Source organism: Hypomesus nipponensis, chromosome 19, assembly GCF_054491055.1.
Source record: "Hypomesus nipponensis isolate SF chromosome 19, ASM5449105v1, whole genome shotgun sequence".
Taxonomy (NCBI): domain Eukaryota; kingdom Metazoa; phylum Chordata; class Actinopteri; order Osmeriformes; family Osmeridae; genus Hypomesus; species Hypomesus nipponensis.
In genome coordinates this window covers 15,468,011-15,490,638 of record NC_140379.1, presented here as the reverse complement: position 1 = coordinate 15,490,638, position 22,628 = coordinate 15,468,011, and the positions used below count along the sequence as shown (strand labels likewise).

General features: G+C 44.7%; 1 protein-coding gene across 1 annotated transcript; it reads left to right on the top strand.

Annotated features, from left to right (window-relative positions):
* Positions 1-1,201: 1,201 nt before the first annotated feature.
* alx4a (ALX homeobox 4a) lies at positions 1,202-22,567 on the top strand. Its single transcript, XM_084683046.1, has 4 exons — positions 1,202-2,104; positions 12,586-12,899; positions 17,369-17,497; positions 18,353-22,567. The coding sequence occupies exons 1-4, from the start codon at positions 1,759-1,761 to the stop codon at positions 18,671-18,673; spliced, it is 1,110 nt and encodes a 369-aa protein (XP_084539172.1). The 5' UTR covers positions 1,202-1,758; the 3' UTR covers positions 18,674-22,567.
* The last annotated feature ends 61 nt before the right edge of the window (positions 22,568-22,628 follow it).

Here is a 22,628-nt window from a genome sequence, read left to right as displayed (position 1 = left end):
CCCGGAGAGAGTCCTTAGGTGTAAGTTTATGGTAATTTCTGTAAAGGCTTCTGATGAAGAATTTAACAACTTTTTTTACTAGGCTGTATTCCCATAATATAACAACTCACCAACAATTTGAACATTCTAAAACGAAAGAAAATCAATTCAAATTTAAAGACTTCGAATGACTTGAGCTTTCAAAAATATTTTCAAGATTCATATGGATTGGATTCAAATAATGTTGTTTGATTGCCTGAAATTGAATAAATAAATAATAAGTAAATAGGATACAGCCTGTTGTGAATATGATATAGCCTATATAATTAGGACCCAATACATGTACACTGATTCCACACATACAGTCAGTCTCGGCCAACAATTTATAATTTATTGTTTAAGTCTCTGCCGATTCATAAATTATTGTTAATTTGGAAATCGCCCTAAACAACGAACACGTACACACCGTATTACACGTACCACTGATTTGGCCTGATTCTGTACTGAATATTGTGGGCCACTGCCAAAATCACCTTATTTTTTTCTGCTCGTATAGGTTTCACTGTGAAACCTACGAGTGACGCCTGGGTGCTATTACAGCTTATGGACCGCTATTAATAAATCAGTGATGTAGCATATGGGAATAGGTAAAGCTCATTGGAAGAGCATTTGGATAGCTTAGATCAAGAGGTCACACGTTAAAATCCCCCTGTAAGTCCCTCTGGATAAAAACGTATACTAAATAAAATACAGCATGCAGGTGGATGAACGTTGTTGTTATAGAAGAGAAATGGTAGGCTAGCCTACTCTGACGCAAAAAGTTATGATCTACACAAAATTACACAAATGCCAATATTAAAGGACTGAGACATATACCCCAATTCATGCACGACACTTCATGACAAATTTCTTTAATTTTCCAATGTGATCAATACAACCATTTCCTATTTATCAAGCCCTTGAGAGTTTGCTATTCAATTTCAAGCAACTTAATGAAGAAAAGGAAATCACAACATAGGCCTATGATTACAGGTCAGGGTTCAGAAGTTGTGTCGGCCAATTGTTATAGGCTATTTGGGGTTTACTTCGTGCCTACATTTGATGTGTTTTTAATATGCAATTAAGTCTCACAAAGAAGTCTCCCGATATTGGCTGAAAGATTCAGAAGTTTGTGTCCTGTGAAATGTGTCTTGAATGAAGTCCCCTTGGCGAACCATTGCAAATCATCCATGAAATCGCCCCCTCGATGCTGTCCTTCACTTGACATGGGTTATATATTCATCCCTAATTACATCAATGTCATGTGTTAAGTCCCCCCACATATTTTCAACAAAAAAAATTATTCTGAACAAAGCTCTGACCTCACCCATTCATTTCATCTACTTAATCAGTGGAGAGGTCTTGATTTAGTCCGCTGTACCCTGAGTAGTTGGCTACATTAGATAGATTTGGGTAGCATCTTAAGAAATAGCCTACACAATTTAGTTTTTCTTTTTGACTGGAGTTTTTTTTAAGGTTTTGGTCAGCGAGAATTGTTACTGGAAGACATCTGAATCGTTTTATAACCAAACCCAGCTGCATCGCCATTGCTTGTGTGTAGTGTGTGTGTATGTGTGTGACTGTGTAGCCTATGTGTGGGTTCATCTGCGTGTGGACGAGACAGACAGAGAGAGAGAGAGAGAGAGAGAGAGTGAGAGTGTCTGTTTGCCTCCCTTTCCGAAAAGGAAAGAACCAAAAAAACTATTGGACGTATTTTTTGCCGTGCAACTTTTTTTAGGAATGAACGCAGAGACGTGCGTTTCATACTGCGATATGACATCCATGGATTCATATTATAGTCCTTCTGCACCCCAAGGTAGGGATCACCCGACGAACCCTTTTAGGACATTCCAAGCGAGTGACACCAAATACAGCTCCACTTTCCTGCCCAACAAAGGTCAGGCTTACGGAGAAAAGTCACGGAGCCCATTCCAACAGGAGTGCCAGTCATTGGATCCCATAGCTGGTGAAGGCACCTTTAACAAATATCACCTCTACATGCAGAGGTCCTCTTGTAAAACTCCCCCCGAAGGCGGTAAACTGCACCAGGAAAGCGGACACAACGGAGCGCTCATCCCTTGCTATGGTGAGTATAAACACTTTCGATAAGTCATATTTCTAGTGTATGACTCCGACAAAAAACAATGGGTGACAGAAAACGATTGAACATTCCTGTCATGTGGTGAATCTTCTTAAATGTCTCGTAATATTTATTATGAATTGTTCGTTGTCCTTGAAATATTTTGCTTGTAGCGTGGAGCTTGGCTATCAATATTGCTATTTCTCTGTGTTCCCGGACGTTTCAAGTAGCTTCTAAACAAAACGAAATCCGTAGCACATCAAGGGACAGTCTCCGTGGTGTTAGAATGACTATAGCCACACAGGAACATTTGCCTCTTCAAGGGTATTTAAAAAATGAATGTGCTGGACTTCACAACTTACTACCAATATTATAGACACACAACTATCCCTGTAACACAATTACTGGGAGGCATAACCCTCCCGTCTATCAAATTTTCCCTTTGACGATTGAGTTAGGCTATATTTAATGCGATAATCTGCATTACAATCCTTAATATTGGAACTGAATCGGACAATTAAATTAACAGGTTTTCAGCATGAATAATAACCGAGCACCAAATTAATAGGGAACATTTAGGCTAACTGGAAAATGTCTTAGGCCAATCCGGCAGCAAATGGATAGGCTAATTGATACGTTGTTTTGGAAATAGGCCGCCTTGTGCAACAATGTTGATTGAAGATTTTCACAAAATAAAATAGGCCTACGTTAATAGGTCCGAGGAGTGTTCAAATGTTTTGACAATAAAGTCACTTTGAAAAGGTAGGCTATGAGTGAGAGGGGAAATTATTCGACTAAGATTTAGGAGCATCCCCATCTCCTTGCTCGGAATGCATTTGAGACGCACTCACACACACACGAATCTTTGGTCAGAATATGATTGCAAATCTCATCGATACCCCTTAATCTAATAGGCCCCTATGGCAACACGTTTTCTTTAACACAATGTTAATAGCCGGACTTACTGAACGGAACAAGTGCAAATAAAATGTTGACCGGATATTTGCCAAGTTTTTCATTTTACAATTGACTTGTTTACTTCGACCTGTTTGAATTATTGCATGAACAAGGACAATCAAAGGGAGGTCGAAAACAGGCCAAATCCCCAATCCTGTATTTTGTGTAAATAAATAGCCAAAAAAAAAAAAAAAAAATAAAAGGCTACAGTAATCTACTTGTTGAGGGTTCTGCAGAGGCCACATCTTGAGAGCAGGGGAAAATCCACCCAAGCTATAAATTTAACACAAATACCGCAAAATCCATCGCTTTCTCCAGCCATGTGCGAGCAGCTTCGGGGTGAGATCAAAAAGAATGCGTGAGATAATTTAGAGAAGGCCTGAAAATGTTTCAATATTGTGCCTGAGAGGTAGCCTAATATTTGGAGCATCGTAATAATAATAATTTTACAACTTAAAAATTCTACAAAAGCATTGTAGTGCTTATTTTTCTTTTGACATTAACTGTGGCAACTTTCTGCTATACGCATAGCTTTATGCACAGACACTATGACACATTTCGTATTGATTGTTAATGCAGAGAAACGGATTCAGTAAATGCATTCTTCGTAGGTTGCACTACTCATTGTAGCTATAAATAGGCTAATAACGTAGGCTATCAATAGGCCTACATGAGTAAAAGTTGTCATTTAAGTGATGGCAGAATTCAGTGTCGGCCCTATTATATCAACCTGTAGGCTATTCGGGATCCATAAACTTTGGGTATTCTATCTCATTTCTAAACAGGATAGCCTATACTTTTTACAAGACGTGATTTTGTTATGAGTGTAGAGTCGTGCCGCGTGTTTTATGAGGATGTGTGTGTGTGTGTGTGTGTGTGTGTGTGTGTGTGTGTGTGTGTGTGTGTGTGTGTGTGTGTGTGTGTGTGTGTGTGTGTGTGTGTGTGAGTGAGAGAGAGAGAGAGAGACATGACCAAAGAGAATGGCCTGAGACAGAGTTGAGACGTCAATAGAAAAGAAGAAGCATATAACGAATGCTGTCAGGGAGAAGACATTGATAAATGATTTTGTCTTGCGGGCCAACACACTAGAAAATAGATAGGTCAGTCATGAAAAACCGATTAAGTTGTTTCAAGTTAAACGATGCCATATTTACAACCGAGCATACAGCTTATAATATTGATAACCATATATGATGATGGTTATTTAGGCTATTGTTGTTGATATGATCATTTAATAATCGAAAAGCAGCCGCACAGAACCAATTAGGCCTAGTTGAAGCATAAATCAAACATGAAAGACGGATTCAAGCAAACCTGCCAAATTAGGATTCGTATAAATCCAAATGAAAGCACATAAAGCAATCAGTTCTTTCCGAGTGGTGTAATTAGTTAAAGCGGATGACGTGGGCCATTGTAACTTAGCCATCAATATAGATTTAATGACGGTCTGTTACGCAGATGTTATCAAATCTTTTTGGTTTAATCAAATACCTTATTGGCCACAATGCCCAAACTTGAACTTTTAATCACTATATTTGTCACTTGATTTTCAAATGTGTAGGCTTATTGATAATCTCAAAACTATATAGGCCTAACTGCCATAGCCTAATGGATTTGTAATGACATAGCGTAGTCTTTATGATATTAAAAAGATGAATTATTGGCTACAACTACTACAACAATTATGTATTTATTTAAATCAGGCACCTGGTCCATATGATAAACCATAAAGTAGGCCGATAAAATAATTTAGAACATACATTTTAATTCCGATTTTTATTGTAGCCTATTGACTAACCCCAATAAGCCTATCTGAGCACTTGTAGGCCTATTGAAAAGGGATTTTAAAACCCAACATAATGTCAATCGAATATGTTTTAATCCTTTAGATTACTTAAACACATTAATATAGGCCTGTTAATCTGTTTTTGTGATGTAGCCTAGGTATTGTTCTATGTTGCCTTCTGTAGTCTAGCCTACATTGCTAAACTGGTCCTGCACTCCACATGCGGATGGCATGCCAATTACCGCACATGAAAACCTTCTAAATGTCTAATCAACGAGAGTCATTTTGCCGTTTTTATTTTAGACGGTAGCCTATCTTTTTATGTTCAGACTTGGAAAAAAGCACTTAAGGCCTTGCATGACAGAAAGACATGGGGGGTGAAGGGCGGTTGGGGGATGGGTGGATGATGGTGAATTAGGCCTGCTTCAAATCTGTCCGGCTTGCTGGAGCCCTACAATATTTGTGTTTACAATATTCCACCTCGACACGAACGGTACTCTTTTTAGATTAAACTTTTTGTTTTATTGAATTGAGTGACCCAAAACCGCACCGCATTCCAAATTAAAACTATTCCCGTCAATTCCGTACACACTTATCAACGGTTAAGTGAAGCCGTCGGCAAATTCACAATTTCGCTTATTAAAGCAAGACACGAAACTGCAGTATTTATTAACTGCCCTGCTTACTTATCACACGATCAAACTGTCTGATGACATTTTTAGATAAACTATAGGCAAAGGTCATGTCACGTGAAGTCAATTAATTTATCAGCAGAGTGCCAAGATTGACTGGCGATATATTTAATAAACACATTTTTATTATTGCGCCAGACCGTTACAGAAGGTCGCCTGACCACAGGTATGACTGACATCCTTTATCGAAATGAGCGAGCGAGCGTTAAAGGAAAGGCAGGAAAGCTTGCCTCTGTAGGGGACCACGCCATTAATGCAACTCAGATGTACAAAAGCAGCTCCTTCAGTTATTTTCATTCTTTCAAAGACCATCTCCTTAAGATCACATCGAGTTCTAGAGTGACCAGAGATGACCAGTTTGTCTAACCTTGGTCAATAGATGCCTCATACAAACACAGTGTCAACAATGAACGTTGTTTAACATGGTAATATGTTAAACATAATTCAGTCGCTAGTAAATAATTGCACGCTGACCATGCGCTGTGAAAGTAATATGTACAATGTTTATACTAAAACTTTCTATCCAAAGCCTTCCTTCCAATACTCGCTTTCTCATTTAGACTTGCACTTTTATTTCAGTGTAAACGAGGAAGCAAGTATTAAATTGAGAGGCAGTATGTCAGTGGATATTCTAATATTGAGCCTAACATTGGCTTCTACTGTTTCATTTTTTCTGTAGGCTACACTTGAATACCTTTCACAGGACATCAACGTATTGCAAACAAGTCATGTTTTCTCATCTTAGTTGGTAGTCCTCCCTGAGGACAAGCAAGATATCTCTAACTTTGCTTTCTTGTCCTACACTTTTTTGAGGAAACTGGTCATAGTGAGGTGATCCCACGAGAGAATATATTTAAAAGGGGAACCCCAGCATATATTAGCACTCCTGTTGCACTCCTATGGAGTTCCTTTACATTTCAGACATTACCTGACTGACACAGGTCCGTCAGAGAACATATAAACAGTACTTTTCTATCGTACTGAACTCATAACTGGCAGAATGAAGCCTGAATCACCGTGTGTTGCACATCTTTACTACATTGTTGTGGTTACAGTTCACGGTTTTCACTCATGAGCAGTCAAGGTGTGAATCAACTGTCCTGATAGATCCTCTCATGCCGTTCCAAAGCCTTTGATATTCCCCATCATGGTCTGTCTGTTCTAACTGTCTTTTGTAGAGCATAGCCATTTCAGCCTGCCTTTATGACCATATCTGCTGATTGAGTTGAGCAGTGTAGTAATGGAAACCATCCAAGAGAGGGCTGTGCTATGGGCAGGAGAGGACCGGAGCAGCCTAGAGAGGGCTAGCGAAGGCTGGGGAAGCAGGGCACACTTCGGCAGCAAGCTGCTGACATGACTGGAGGTGACAAGGACCCAGTATCAGTTTACTAGTTAGCTCACATTTTGGCACAGCAATTTCCATTAGGCTCAATCTACATGTGGGAGCCCGACAGGGCCACAGAGAGGCCCGTTCTCCAGGCTGTGTTTCAGGACGGCCCTGTGTAGAGTAATACAAGCCACCATGGATAAAGCTATAGGAGAGAACAAATACTTTCTCTGATGACTACTGTAGGCCTGGTAATATCTATCATGTTTGTAGGGGTGCTTCAAACGGTGTAACTTGTAAATGCAATATTCAGAAAAGAAATGTATATTTTGGGAAATTCTGAAATACATTTATTTATGTATGAGAATTTAAAACATTTTGAAACTATTTTGTGGATATAAAATGTATATGTTGATGTGGTACTATTTTGTTTGACGGTTTTGACTATTTCCTTTAGTACTTGGGTATTTGTTTGAAAACAATAATGAAGTCTGTCAGTTACAGGATGGAGAACTCTTGAAGCAGTAGAAGGATGTATTTCCTCAGTATTGTTCATGTGGTTTTATTCTTAGATTCCTTTTACTTCAGGGTATGTGTGTGGGATCCACATTATCCTAAGATGACAGGGACCAACTCAAGCTTTTTTACCATGAGCTTTCCCTGTGAAACAAGTGTTTGTCTCATTGTGGTTTTAACCCCCCCAGAGAGGCCGAGACCTCAGTAGGATGAGAGGATGGACACACAACAACAACCACATCAACTCAGAATCTCCCAGTAAAACGTGAGAGTTCAACTGTAGACGTAGACACAAGACTAAATCTTGTCTTGTATCTACCCGACTCAAACCCAAATGTATTACAATCATTTTCCTTCCATTTTTCAGTTCAATGTTATTTTTGGTTTAAATATAAAACATTCTCTAATAGTTTTTGGATTGTGTTGAAATACCAGCTGTGGCAAGCAGAGAACGTGAAAGGGAAAAAAGGTAATTTATCTTATGTGGGTCTTTGTGGATTCTCTACCATAGCAGTTGTTTTTTCACGCAGCGTGTGCACTTTACAGCAGCCCGCTGAGATGATTCATGTCTCTGCTCAGCCCGTGGAAATGGACTTCAAAGTCCATGGCAACCTATCAGAGATGGTAGCACAAACAGAAGGCCTACTGTAGTTCATGGTTATTTACAAGGTGCTGACTGGTGTGAAGTTATGGCTTAAACATGCTCTTGTTAACTCCCCTGCACATTTTTAAGACTTTTGACTGGTGTAAATACAGTAGAGGGCATGTTATAACAATCCAATACCTACAAATTCATACATTTTTGATAGTGTGCTTGCACCTGTTCATACAGGTAGACCCTAAAGGGGATTATAAAGTATGTGTGTGTGTGTGTGTGTTTGAGATTGGGTGCTTATACTTGGATACATACAATACATTTGACATTTAATTTAATAGATACTGTTATCCAAAACCATGTACAAATAGTGAATATATTCAAAAAATCTGAAGTGGATAGTTCCATATAACAGTACTTTGGTGGTCAAGGTAAAGGAACAATCTATTTTTAGCCAGTACAAGTCTGTGTTACTATTTGTCAGTTCTGTCTAACCTTGAACGGCCCGATGACTGCAACTGACACCGTACGGTCTCCACACTGTCATGCTATTCATGGAGATGTCATTGTGCTCTCCATTGGAAACAAGGTCATTTAGCTGAATCTCGAGAGCTGAGCCGGTGAACTCATCAGTCTCTGGGTAGCAGATTAAGTCTGGTTTTGAGAATTGGTAGCCCAGGCCTGCTAACAAGGCTATCCCAGTACATGTCTGTTTTCACAGTTACCAGCAGTTGTTTTCTTTCTCTCAGTATCAGTTTCTCAATATCAATTTTAGTTGTCAGTTTTGACAGTTATATCTCAACATGAAAATCACTTTGTCCATTTATTGTTTTATCTGCAAAACACTCCTCACATACTGGAGACTGCGTATTGACTCCAAAACAGGAATCATCAGTTTTGGCTGAACTTCACAGAAACTCCCCGATTACGGTCCAATCCATATTTTAACTAGGGAAAATAAACCAAATTAGAGTTACAAATAAATGTTAGCAGAGAAAACAGCTTATACTAATTTCCTCCGCTTCCAGCGTCCAGTCAAAACAAGTATCTATGAAAGCCAGACTACTTACACTCCATCTCTGTTATTTATGTTTTCTAATATTTGGGATATTATTGTTCAGGTCTTGGGATATTTTGCCATTAGTCCCCCTTGGCCACTGCAGGCAGTCTATTTTATAGTGTTTCTCTTGAATGCTGTGAGCTGACCTCAGCCATCCCGTTCAATAAAAAGCCAGGAGAGGCGCCCTGTCGCTTTACAGCCAGTTAAATTACACTTTGATGTCCCCCCTTCGTTTTCAACAGCGACTTAACGGCAGTCCCCACTGAAGGCTTGACCTTGCCAACTTTAAGAGGTCTGACACGGATATCTTGGAGGGGAGAGCTATTGTCTTCTATCCCACTTAAAATAGCCAATGGTGAGGCCATACCTGCCCTGTGCTACTTCACTAACATGCTTCTGCTCTCTGGTGTGTCTATAATCATAGAAATGCGCATTAATATGAAATATGAACAGTTTGGGATACATGTTTAGGGGTAAATGTAGACACTGTTAAAATGGGTTTACAAGACCCTTTCTTGCTCTGCAGGCAGGTGTGAATACTCTTAGGGTTAAACTGCCAATTAGTTCTTCAGTTGAACCTCACCTCTTTTCTTACCCACTGGTGAACTCCACCCAGCCCCAATCGTTTCAGGTACTTCTGGTCTAAGTGCTTAATGTGGTTCTCAATCTTATTAGCTGACACAATTGAGCTTTTACCTTCCCTGAACCATTCATCTAATAATTTAGCAGACACTCTTATCCAGAGCGACTTACAGTAAGTACAGGGACATTCCCCCGAGGCAAGTAGGGTGAAGTGCCTAGCCTAAGAACGTAATTTCTGGGGGAATCGAACCGGCAACCTTCTGACTAATAGCCCAATTCCCTACTGCTCAGCCATCTGACTCCCTATGAACCCAGAACACAGAACAGTGACAGACTCTGTTCCATGGATATAAGATGAGAACCTGGTGCTTTTCGAATGACAGTGAAGAAGTGCTAGTGTTTTGTCTGATAACAAGCCAGGGGCCTACAGTAGAGGTGAAGTGTGAAACTGAGCACGGTTTCCTGTGTCTTCGACTTGGCACATATCCTGGAGATAGGGGTGGGAAGCTAACAGGTTGGACTTCCCCCCTCTGGGACAAGCACCATAATGATGAAAGAAAGTCAGTCTTTTTAATCAGTTTACAAAGTATCTAGATATTTATCCAGACAGGAGTGATTTATGATGACTGATAAGATTTTCCTTTCTGTGTCATGAAGGAAGATATTTATTCCTCGGTTGGAAGAGCAGATCTTTGCGTCAGATCTCACCTCTCCATTTTCAAATTCTTCTGGTGATCTCAGTCTAAAAACCCTTTCTCGCTGGAATCCTCCCTAATCCAGCCATGTAACCTTAACAGGAACAACTCTGCCCTTCCATGTCCCCCCAGAGGCTACGCTCTCACAGCCCCCCCCCCCCCCCCTCTCCAACCCCGCCGTTCTCCTGGCTGACATGGTTTTGCATTGAGGCTTTCTCATGTTCCTGCTCCATATGGCAGGACCTGCGGGAGGCCCCGTCTCTGTTCACCTTGGGCAGACGAGAGCCCCGGGGGCCGGGCCGGGCCTGCGCACACGCAGGAGAAGCGGGAGACTGTCACAATACCCCATGCCTGCCAAAAACCATCAATGACACAGGGTATAAACAAGAGGCTTTGATCAGTAAGAAACGCTTGTGTTTCAACCAGCCTGACAGCCTCGCCTTGTAGGGACCCTGGGTGAAAGCATATAAGGGAATAACTCAAAAATATTTACGTTGGGGTGAGCCCACTCGCTCCTCTCGAGACTGATTGGACGTGTCAGTTGTGAGCAGTAAGCAGGCAATGTGGGAGCCATTACCCCCCCAGACAGACCCAGGTCCCAACACCGGCCCTGCCTGAGATCTCGGCCCAGCTAAGGCCCAGCCAAGGCCTACAGGCCCACATGCCTCCAGCCTCAGTCCTGGCCTCATCACGGTTGTCTCACTGACCTTGGGGACCCCCGGTTGGAAAACTCACATAGTAAAAAACGTTGTACTGAGAGTGTCTGAAACTAGTCAACAATATCTGACAGCTCACATTCGCAACTTATTTGGGAGGACTTTCCCAGTATGTGGGCCACAGAGTAAACAAACCTTTCAGCGCTAGGCCTGTTTCCCAGGTGTCATGCACTGCCTTCAGGCTTACGGTTGGCATGGTTTCCTGAACCCTAGTCCTTGAAGGGTTAGTGTGTAGCACGATGTGTGTGTATTGCATGTGTGTGTGTGTGAGATTGGAAGAGTGTCTGTGTGCCACTAGATGCTCTATCAGGTACACTCACTGTGCAGTCCATGACCCAACATGGTAGTGTCTGTATCGCTGTCATGCTGGGAGCAGTATCTACCCCAGAAGCTCACAAGAACACATACCCCCCCTGGCTCTAACGTGACAAGGCTTTAACCAAGCCCTGGATAAGAAATGAGCACATCTCAACCCCCGGTTCCCTAAAATAACCACCCATCTCTCGGAAACCATGAAACCATCTGAGCAGAGGTGCAGTGCCTAGAATCACCACTAGACTGGGCCAAAGGAGACCCAACTAAGCGGGGGGGGGGGGGGCGGGGGAATGGGATTGATGTATGGGAGCTGTTTCCTTTTTGTCTCCGGGCCAGATGCTGGAGAAGCTTAAAAATCACTATATGCTTTTCTAATGGGGAGATTTTTGAATTCATTACAGTGTGTGTGAGAGGCCCTAGTCATTACAGAGCTACGTACTGAGGCTGGAATGGAGAAGGTTTAATGAGCCGCAGGGATCAGGGCATGAGACAGAAAGGTGAGGGCTTACAGTGTTGGCATGGCAAAATAACGAATGCCATACTAGAACAGGCTAGCTCTAAGGGAATTTATGATCAGTAAGCTGACTGAGGTTTCACGGCTAGTCGGCAGTATGTGTGTGTGTGCGCGCGCGCGTGTTTGTGTGTGTCTGTATGTATTTTCTTCCCCTGGCTACAAATTAATGGCCAGCAAATTGCCACTGACAGTCTTGTTGCCAGGTTAGTATAGTCATGTGCCTAAATGAGCGTCACTTCGCAGCCACAACACACACCACACCCATGCCGGCTGTTGAAGACCTGAGCTCTCCAGATTAGATGGGGAGGTGTTTTGTGTGAGAGATTGTTTATGTGTGTGTCTGTGTGTAATATGGAGAGACATTGACATAGAGAAAGAGAGAGAGAGAGAGAGAGAGAGAGAGAGAGAGAGAGAGAGAGAGAGAGAGAGAGAGAGAGAGAGAGAGAGAGAGAGAAAGGCATAGTGAAAAGCTATAATTTTCTAACCGTATGTGATTATGGACTGAATGTCTGTTAACCGTGACATTAGAGAGGGATTTATGGTCAGACACTGGCAGCAGTAGCCAAGGAGATTTGTCACAAAGATAGATTATACATGCTACATACTTATAAGGACACATTTTCTCAAAGTTTCAGATTGTGGCCAAAAAACATATTTTGTCCTTAACAAACAAAACAACCGTCAGTTCTAATGGATTCTTCATCTATTGGTCTGGTGTCTCTTCCCCTCCAGGTAAAGACAGCTCAGGGCTGACCGATTCTGACCTGCCCCCAACCTCTGACGCCTCTGTGATGGACGGCAGTTACCTGGGTGTGAAGGACCAGGGAGTAAAGGGACCCTCCGACAGGCCCGGCAGTGACCTGGCCAGCGCCATGGACAAGGGCGAGGGCGAGAGCAACAAAGGCAAGAAGCGACGCAACCGCACCACCTTCACCTCCTACCAGCTGGAGGAGCTGGAGAAGGTGTTCCAGAAGACGCACTACCCCGACGTGTACGCCCGCGAGCAGCTGGCGCTCAGGACCGACCTCACGGAGGCACGCGTACAGGTGAGGCGTTTACCCCGCGCTCCGTTTGTTTAACCCTCCTTAGCGAGTTCCATTGACAAGCTTGGCGTGAGCCCCGATTAAGGTACCCAAACGGCGACCTCCAAGAACAGGCTGACTTCACTGACTTGGCCTTATCCTGTCAGATTGATACTTTTCCACTCGAGGACGAGTGGACACAGCTTGCGGACGGCGTCACATCAATCCCTCCACATCTGCAGCTAGAGATAACGTCACCCTGCTCCCAGGGGTAGAAATGTATCTGGTCGTGTGGGAGGACGAATGGGAGCAGGGGAGCGGGGGAGTGAGGGAGGTGCGTGGAGGAGTAGGGGCCAACGCAGGGCAGGGGGCCTGCCTGCCCGCCTGCCTGAGCCTCACATGCTCACTGTCGGGGGAGTAGACTTTCATCAACATATGAGGAGACACGCTCTGCTCCTCTGATCTTCACTGCTCAGCTCAGCTGTGCTCCTCTACCCGGACTCTGAACCCTGGCTCTGCTAGCGGCTAGTCAGGCCCGAGGCTCAAACCCCACAGACCTGGAACCTTCCTGTGACCTTCCGGGCTGATTTGCATATAATCCTTCCATGACCACTGCTGCATTCCTGCTTTGGTGGATAGACTACGACGCGGCCCTTGCGCCCGTATACACACACACACACACGTATACACACATGCATACACACACGTGTGCCCATAGAAAGTCTAGAAAAAGCCCCTGGATTCATTCTGTTTTTCTTTCATTAACATCCTGTTCAGGGAAGAATGTGTCCCTCCTGTGCTCTCCAGCAGAGGTGTGAAATCCTTCCCATGAGCCTCTAGCTCTACTCCGGGGGTCAACATTGGACCAGCTTTGTTGATTTAATTGATTCAATGCTATACTCTGTCTCGCTCCTTTAGCATATTTATATGATCCATAAAAGCTCAAAAACGGTGATTGAGAGGCCCCCAAACACACTGTTGTCAGTAAACAGCAGCTTCATGTTGAAATGAGTTAGCGTTGTTTACCACTGTGAGAGTCTGGATGAAAGATTCTGAGGGATGAGATCAGCTCCAGCCTTTTACATGACATGTGCTGAAGCAGTGGCCAGAAACCTTGCAGTGAAATACAGGAAGTCCCTAGAGCCAGAGGGTTATAACTCAGCCTGGAGGTTCTGGAGGTATGCTGCTCCCCTGCTCTCTCTCTCTCTCTCTCTCTCTCTCTCTGTCTCTCTCTCTCTCTCTCTCTCTCTCTCTCTCTCTCTCCCTGTCTCTCTGTCTCTCTGTGTCTCTGTCTCTCTCTCACAGGGGCCTGGGTCTGCCCCAGCCTCAGTCTAGTCTCAGCTGGGCCCTTTACAGCCCCCAGCTCTCCCTGAGGCCCTCTTAAAGCACTCGAGTTAAAAGATAAAAGACTCAAGATGCCTCGTCAGTCAGAGAAACAGACTTGACACTCTTTATCCAGGTCACTTACACAAGAAAGGAACTCACAGCTCGTGAATTCTGGATCTTAAGTGGACAAACAGGCTTGGACAAACCCCACAACCCTATTTCCCGTTTCATATGCAGCTCTGAGTGGAAGGTTGCTATTGTTAATCCATTGGCATGCTGTTGAAACCTTTGTCTGACTGTTTTTAACATCTGTGAACAATGCCAAATAGATTCCTTTGTCAATTGATGCACCACCGATGATAAATCCTGATATATTTATGGCTATTTATTTCTTATATGAAGCAATTGAAAACCACATCAAAGTGGAAACAATGGATTTAAGCATGGTCTATTCAAAATGTCAATATCCTGCAACTATCTCCACCCTCCCTGTCCACTTAAAACTGACGAAACAAGAGGAGCTTGTAAAGAGGCCTAACTATAAACGTGAGCCTGGGAGATGTTTGCTTTTCTAGTCTACTGGTTTCAAAGGGAGGAAGTCAGTTTAGCCCTGAGTCATATGCACCCCAGATACATGGTCGGATCAGGGGTCAGTGGGTTTCAAAAACACCACGTCCCTCCTCTCTGACTGGTCCTTTTGTCATTCTGAAGCTCTGTGGTTACAGGGCAGTGTTGGAAATGGAAGATGGAAATACCGGGAGAGATAGTTTGCCAGTGTTACACCTGGGTGAGGTTCATACTAAATACGTTGCTTCCTTATTGTGCTGGTTCATTGTGCAGGCTGTGTGTTTTTTCTAGAATGGCGGGGGACAGAAGAGCCAGTTCAGATCCTGTCAGCTGGTTTCAGACTTCAAAGTCTCTGTCTGCCCGGCTCCCCTGCTAGGGCCCGTTTGGCGTTTCCCTGCTCTTTCTCTCTCTCGCCAGAACATAAATAAAACATCATAGTCCATTTCTAAGCTAGTTTAGCTGTCACGTCTTTACCAATTACTGTCACTCCTGGCCAGCGTGCACAGCAGAGATTGGTTTTAGGCTCTGCAGAACTACAGCCAGAGCAGGATCTGGACACTGCACAGGTCACCAGGCTTGACTGAATGACAGAGATACGGTATGGCTCAAGATATGACATGTAACAGTCCCTTCTGATTGTCCCTGTGACCATGTGGTTGAACACCGGAGAGACGACAGGGACATGGTGACGTGAAAGGGATGACATCAGCAAAAAGAGAAGGTGGGCGTGCAGAGCTGTCTCTCTCGTCTGCGCGTCTCCCTCAGGTCGGGGGAGGGCGGCATCAGGAAAGCCAGGGCTTTAGGCGTCAGGAAATTAAACACGAAATGAAAACAAGGTTGAGTTGGAACGTTTTCCCATCTCACTTTTCAATTTCCCAAATTCCCTACCTAAGATTTATAGAAAGTAGGATGAGTGTGAGTCAAGAAATCCAAAATTCACAAACGAGGAGCGAGAGATAACGTCAGCGGCGGGACGTACAGGGAAACGTTTGGCAACGCACGGAGACACAGCTATTCAATAGGACAACACAAAAAGCCCTCTTATATCACAGCGCACACTAAATCACCCATGTGTTCTCTGACCACGTATTTATCTGCACAATCAGTTAGCAAAGCTTTCCAAACAGATGATGTGAAGACCAGGGACAGTACTCTGGGCTCTGACATTCACTGCAATCACAGCCAGCCGGGCCTATCGTGTTACCCCGCTCTGAGATAGCAAGCTGGGCCTGAACACTGACACGGTGCAGAGGTGGGCGCCAGAGCTAAGCTCTTCAGAGACTGGCTGTATTTACATGCCTTTCACCCTCTTTGATGGAAATTCAAACACAATAATGCTTTCAATAAACAACTGTTTTAGGCTCCGATGTCAGAGGTGATTACGGCACACTTTGGTCAGGAGAAGATTGCCCTATTTTTTGTCCGAAAACAAAGGAGAGAGGCGGAGAGGGTCTGTAAACGTTTTGTTTTGAGGACTCTCCACTACTTGTTGTCTGTAATGGAGGCCATCCTTGTCTTTTTTCTTTTTTCTTCTGATTGCCTGTTCAGCCATAAGGTTCGGCGCTTTGTAAATTCAATCTCTTGTTTCTCTTGAACGTCGGTGCGTGTTTGATGGGTGTTTGTGTGTGTGTGCACGTAGGTGAATGATATGTGTGTGACCATGAGTTTGTGAGTTTCTGTGTGTAAATGTGTGCGATATATAATCCAGCATCCATACTATGTGCTTTGATTGGGAAATTTCCCATCAGTATCTGGGCAAACCACAGACTGATTGACCAAAGGCTCATCCTTCGAACCAAGTTCAAACTGTGACGAATCAAGATTGCAAAACAAAGGAGATTCTCCCTGTGAAAAGGCCCCCCTCTTCCCTGAATCAATAAATAAATAGAGTTAAGCTGAGACGAAGAATAGATCACAGGAAATGGAATGTCTCCCTGCTTCTGAGACAGTGAGTCTAACATCTCCCTTTATCTGCCATGAAGCACACAGTTCTGCTTTCCACTGTTTCAGATCTGTATTAATGTGCTGAAGTTATCAGATATGTTTTGGCTGAAGTGCTTGGTATCATTTTTCAACTGAAAATAATCATGTTATTTGTAACTAAAGAAGAGGTGAATTCGAAAACGACTTGATGAAGCGTTGTTATTCAAAGCCACAGGCTTCTAGGGGTTTGAGCTACCTCCTACCCCCATGTGTACTTCACACCACACACACACACACACACACATTCGCACATGTACACACACACACTCCAACCTCCTGCTGCTGATCGTACTGATAGGAGGGGAACTCAGAGGAGGCCTTCGCAGGACCTGTCAACTCCCCCAGAACATCAAAACTCCTTCCAGCTCTCAACTCTCTCTGTTCCCTAAGCTGCGCACACTAACATAACAGCACACAGCCAAAAAGGCCAAGACCAGAATCTATACTGACAGTGGTACAAAGGCCCAGGTCCAGGGACATACCCAGACCTAGACCTAAACCTGAACCCTGTCAGCAACCCAAAACCCAAATCCAGACTTAACCCCAACCCCAAACGCCAGCCCCTATGTTTCTTAGTCTTGACCTTGCCCTCCCCCCCCCCCCTTCCCGCCCCACAGGTGTGGTTCCAGAACCGCAGAGCTAAATGGAGGAAGAGAGAGCGTTTCGGGCAGATGCAGCAGGTCCGAACACACTTCTCCACAGCGTACGAACTGCCTCTGCTCACCCGGCCGGAGAACTATGCACAGGTAGGCTTGGGGAGCAGCAGTACAGGGGGAGACAGCCTCAGCATGTGGGAAGGCCTTTCCCAGCTCTCGCTCCCTCTCCCTCCCTTACTGTCGTTGTCTGTTATCTAATGACAGACCAGTGGGTTCAGAGGAGAAAGAAATCCGACCCCCTTGGAGAGTAAGGTTGACAGGCCAGACACACCCTCACAGGGACCTGGAGAGCACCCCCAATTTATTATTAGTCTGTGCAGAGGGTCAAAGGGTGAGGGTGTGTGTGTGTGTGTTTGTGTGTGTGTGTGTTTGCGTTTGTATGTGTGTGTATGTGTTTGTGTGAGAGAGAGAGACGCTGTGGAATGCAGTTTTGTGCACATCTGGCTCCTCAACTCCACTACTCATCTCATACACTCCCACACACACACACACCTCCCTATCAGCTCCCTGAACAATGCTGCCCTATGTGGAGGGGGAGACAGGAAGTAGGGATTTTAGGGGAGCCAGTCAAGGTGGTGGAAAGATGCCTTCTCCTTGATCTAATGCTCTCTCTCTCTGGTATTTGAAGTAACCATCTCTCCTCTCCTCTCCTCTCCTCTCCTCTCCTCTCCTCTCCTCTCCTCTCCTCTCCTCTCCTCTCCTCTCCTCTCCTCTCCTCTCCTCTCCTCTCCTCTCCTCTCCTCTCCTCTCTCTCTCTCTCTCTCTCTCTCTCTCTCTCTCTCTCTCTCTCTCTCATTCTCTCTCTCTCATTCTCTCACTCTCTCACTCTCACTCTCACTCTCTCACTTCTGCATCTTTATTTCTCTCACCCTCTTCTTCTCCTTTCTCTTTTACTCACTCTCTCTGTCCCTCCCTCTCTCTTTCGCTTTTCCCTCCCCCTTTCAGATCCAGAACCCATCGTGGATTGGTGGCAGCAGTGCTGCTTCCCCCGTCCCGGGCTGTGTGGTGCCCTGTGACACTGTCACCTCCTGCATGACCCCTCACCCCCACGCCAGCAGCGCCGTGTCTGACTTCCTGGGCGTGCCCAGCCCTGGGGGCCACATGGGACAGACACACATGGGCAGCCTGTTCGGGGGGCCCCAGGGGGTGGGCGCGGGCATCAACGGATACGACCTCAACATGGACCCTGACCGCAAGTCCTCCAGCATCGCCGCTCTGCGCATGAAGGCCAAAGAGCACAGCGCTGCCATCTCCTGGGCAACATGATGCCCCGGAGCGGGAAGGACAGGGGCCCCTTGGAGCCTCCGGAGCCCCAGAGTCCAGACCAACCCATCCACAACAGAGATAGGTGGGGATCTGTGTGCCACTGTAACAGCAATAGTGATGACCTAGAATAATGATGACAAAAAGCCATAGAAAAGCCCATAGCCAACTGCTGGGTGCTGCAACTAACTGAAGAGGAATGGACAAGCCTCTGGCCTCATTGCCTTATGAATTTACACAGTGGACTGGTCGTGTGAGGGACGACAATTACAGTTTAAGTAGGAATCTTTCCATCAGAAGACAAACGGATTGGTGGCTTGCTGGGAACAACTTGTGGTACAGTGATCATAATTTCAACTAAGGAAAACCAAAGGAAAAAAGTTGATTCAAACCAATCCCTGCACTTATTCACAACATACAGGAAATGCTGTAACACACATATTATTGAGTGCTGAGATGGCTTTTCTGTTCAGGTGTTGTTATATTTGATTGTTCTTTTCTAGTATTTAAGTTTCAAGTGTGTTTTTCTCTGGATAATTTAGCTTTTGGTTTTGTCACAGATTCTATCCTCCCTCAAAGCACATACATATTAATGCAGGACTTATGCAGGATATCTCAACACAAACTTTGGACTAGAACAGATTGAACTAACATCTCCACAATGTCTTGGTAACAGTCAAATACAAAATAAAGCACAGACTACTTTTTCGTAGGAAAAATATTTGAAAATGTCAGAACTTTCCATGAGAGATGAAGAGCATTGTTTATTTTCAGTGTTTGGGACACAGACAGACAGACAGACAGACAGACAGACAGAAAGACACAGAGACAGCCAGACAGACCCTTGACAGACAGACTGCCCCTTTGACTTGACCAGCCTGTTACAGGGTTGCAGTAGCCTGAAGTGGTGAGGTGGGGAGAGGAGGAGGAAATGGTGTGTGTGGGGGTGTGCGAGGGAGAGAGAGAGAGGGGTTGGTTGAGAGGGCGGGGGTGGCTCAGCAGGCCTGCTGCGCACTGGGCTGTGGGGGCCTGGGAGCCACACAGGCCTACCTCTGTCTGCACAAGGACACTCCTGCGCTTACCATTTCCTGACCTGGCTTTTTCTCACCTCACATTTCCACTTTCAGGACGTCCAGGAGAAAAGGCCGTTAGTGAAACATCCAGAAATAACACCTCAGTCCAGCAGCGAGCAGTCTTGGGCCGTGTGCAGGCTACACTGACGCTACCGAAGAAAGATTTAAACCCAGAAAGGAAATCAGTGGTCAGCAAGTGTTTGATCCTTGCATGTCATCAGCTCTGACTCAGTCTAGCTGTTAGGTCCGAGTGGTAAAGGATATCCCTGTGGGTTGCCACCGACTGGGCATAATCTAGCTTTCTCTATAGCTGTCAGTCTGTTTAAGACCGGAAAAGCCCGGTTCCTTTCCACCGGGAGGAAGCTTTTGAAGTGAATCCCATTGAGGACAACTTGGCACTGGCCACACCTCGAAGAACCAGAGCAAATGTTTGTACAAAACTGTACAGTTTTCCTTAATCTCTCACCTGTTTATGTTCCTGTTGGAGAGAGTAATCACAAGGTACTTAGCAGCTCTACCCTACTCCTAAACCTAACCCTGTACAACCCCTTCCAGACTGCTATGTGCCTTATGTCAGTAGGCTGAGTCAGGGTGGACATGGACTGCATATTCAGCGTGCGGCCCAGGTTGCTGATAGGTCTCCATGTGCGAGGTGTTAGAGAATGTGACCAAGGAGGATGGAGATAGAACAGAACCCAAACACAGAGCTGGGGAACAGCATATGTCCAGAGCCTAACTCAGGAGTCAGTCATCAAGACGTTATTGCAATGTTGCAGCAACATGAGAACAGCAGAAGTGGTGATACAGCTATGTTGTCAGAATGTTCCATCCTCTCCAGGCCGGTCTCAGGACAGCTTCAGCACGGGGAGTGGGCTTGAGCAGGATGTAGTTTGAGACCAGCTTCATTAATTAGTTGGCTCAGAGTCAGAGCAGGATCACTCCAACACAAACCAGCAGCATGCCAGTATGGAGATCAGATTCCCTGTCCTTCTCTTTCTAAACCCTCCTGGCTACAACTAGACACACACACGCAGACACGCACACACACACACATGAACACACACACACACACACATGAACACACACACACACACACACAGGCCTTTGGGGGAATGGGAAGTTGGGGGAGAAGGAGGAGTACAAACCAACATCTGTGCCTTCAATTGTTCTGTGTCACGATGTGCAGCTGTGACAGACATAGAAAGTGTGCTCCACCATGTTCTGTATTACAGGCGCTCTGTTTCTCCAAGGTCCGATTTTGATCAAGTCAAAGCAAAAAGCTTTTTTAGATCTGGTATGGAACCTGATACCCACAAGCACCTCAAGCTGAGGGACCATCTCTAATTTCTTAACCTGAACCACATTGAGGGCCCTATCTACCTCCAGGTAGTTATGAGTTTGAACCAGGATGTTGAGTTTGACCTGTCAGAATATCAGTACAAGGACGGGCCATAATTCTTTCACATTAATTACAGATTCAAGTTGGTTTTACATGACAATCAGATATAATATTTGCCCATGCTGCTGACTCGACTACAGAGACTGACTCTAAGACCCGAGGGGGGGGGGGGGCTTCTTCCTGAGGTCTGGACACTGAGGCCCTGGCCCCGGCCGCGCTGAGAGGTTGCTGAGAGGTTGCTGAGAGGTTGCTGAGAGGTTGCTGGGAGGACGAGCTGTGGTTGGGCCTCAGCGTTCCGGCGTTCTGGGAAAAGGACAGTCCACACAGCTGTGCTCGGGGGGGTAAATGCAAAACAAACATGCCTCGCATACGCTTCCCCTCAGCTGTCAGGGCTCCGCTTTCAAAGAAGCCCCCTCACTGAACAGGGCTCTCTACCGCAGGCTGGCTCAGCCTCTCTCCCCCGGCCCTCGGCCTCTGTCCCGGGCCCCAAGACCCCCAGGCCCTGAGGCCTGCAGGCACAGCCGCATGGACAGTCCACTAGCTAGGCTTTTTAATGAACGCAGACATCTGTGGGCTGAGGGAATGTGGGATTGTGTGACAGAATAGACAGACGGCTGTGACTGGTGCTTGTTGGCCTGTCTGTTTTTGATTGTCTGACTGACCGGTTGAGTTAATAATTTGATGACCGACTAGAAAGAGCTAACCGAAGACTTCACGGCTCAGGTTGACATTCAGATTCTCTTTATAGTTCTCACTCCTGTTTGCATACTTTTCTGTTCTCGCATGCATTTGTGTACGTTTTATTTATGGACTTAATCTCTCATTGTTTGTAGGCAGTCCGGGGCTTATTGAATATGCTAACGGATTACATAAAGCTCAAGGTTTTCAGAGGCAGAAAAAAGCGATCTGATGCAAAGTCTTCAAGGAGACCAACAGACTGACATGTACATATATTTTTGTAACTCTCTACCTACCATATATCAAGACATAGCTAGGGCCTGAGGGCCTGAATGATCAAATTGTTCTAAGAAGCAGTATTGAGAAGCAGTCATGTACATAGGCTCTCCTTGCTGTAGCCTGCAAGGCTCCATCCCTCAATGATGATGTCACACCACCCTCTTTCATTTTCGAATACTACTGAAGCAGGGCAATTGAAGTAAAATGATAATTATAATATAAATGTTTTTTTGTTGTTTTTTTTGTTGTGTGTGCATGTAAAATTCTATGTAAATTGGACTGATTTACAATGTTAAGACCTTTGCAAATGTTACTAATTTGATGAAAATAATTGTTTTTGTGTTTTTGAGTTAGCTATGAACCAGTTTATGTAGTTTTTTCAGAGGTTTCAATTAGCTTAAAGCTACATTGTACGGCTTTTTGACATTGATATACTTTTACTCGTGTTCCATATCTCATGTATTTTTGTGTGCTATTAAAGTAAAGTAAGTTATTGCACTTACACTGCATTGGAATCTTTTTTTCATTT

What these genes read in the sequence shown, in the direction of transcription:
- alx4a (XM_084683046.1), top strand. Translation starts at nt 1,759, where the DNA reads ATGAACGCAGAGACGTGCGTTTCATACTGCGATATGACATCCATGGAT. An exon ending in AGCGCTCATCCCTTGCTATG is followed by an intron (nt 2,105 to 12,585) that starts GTGAGTATAAAC and finishes CTTCCCCTCCAG; the next exon opens with GTAAAGACAGCTCAGGGCTG. An exon ending in TCACGGAGGCACGCGTACAG is followed by an intron (nt 12,900 to 17,368) that starts GTGAGGCGTTTA and finishes CCCGCCCCACAG; the next exon opens with GTGTGGTTCCAGAACCGCAG.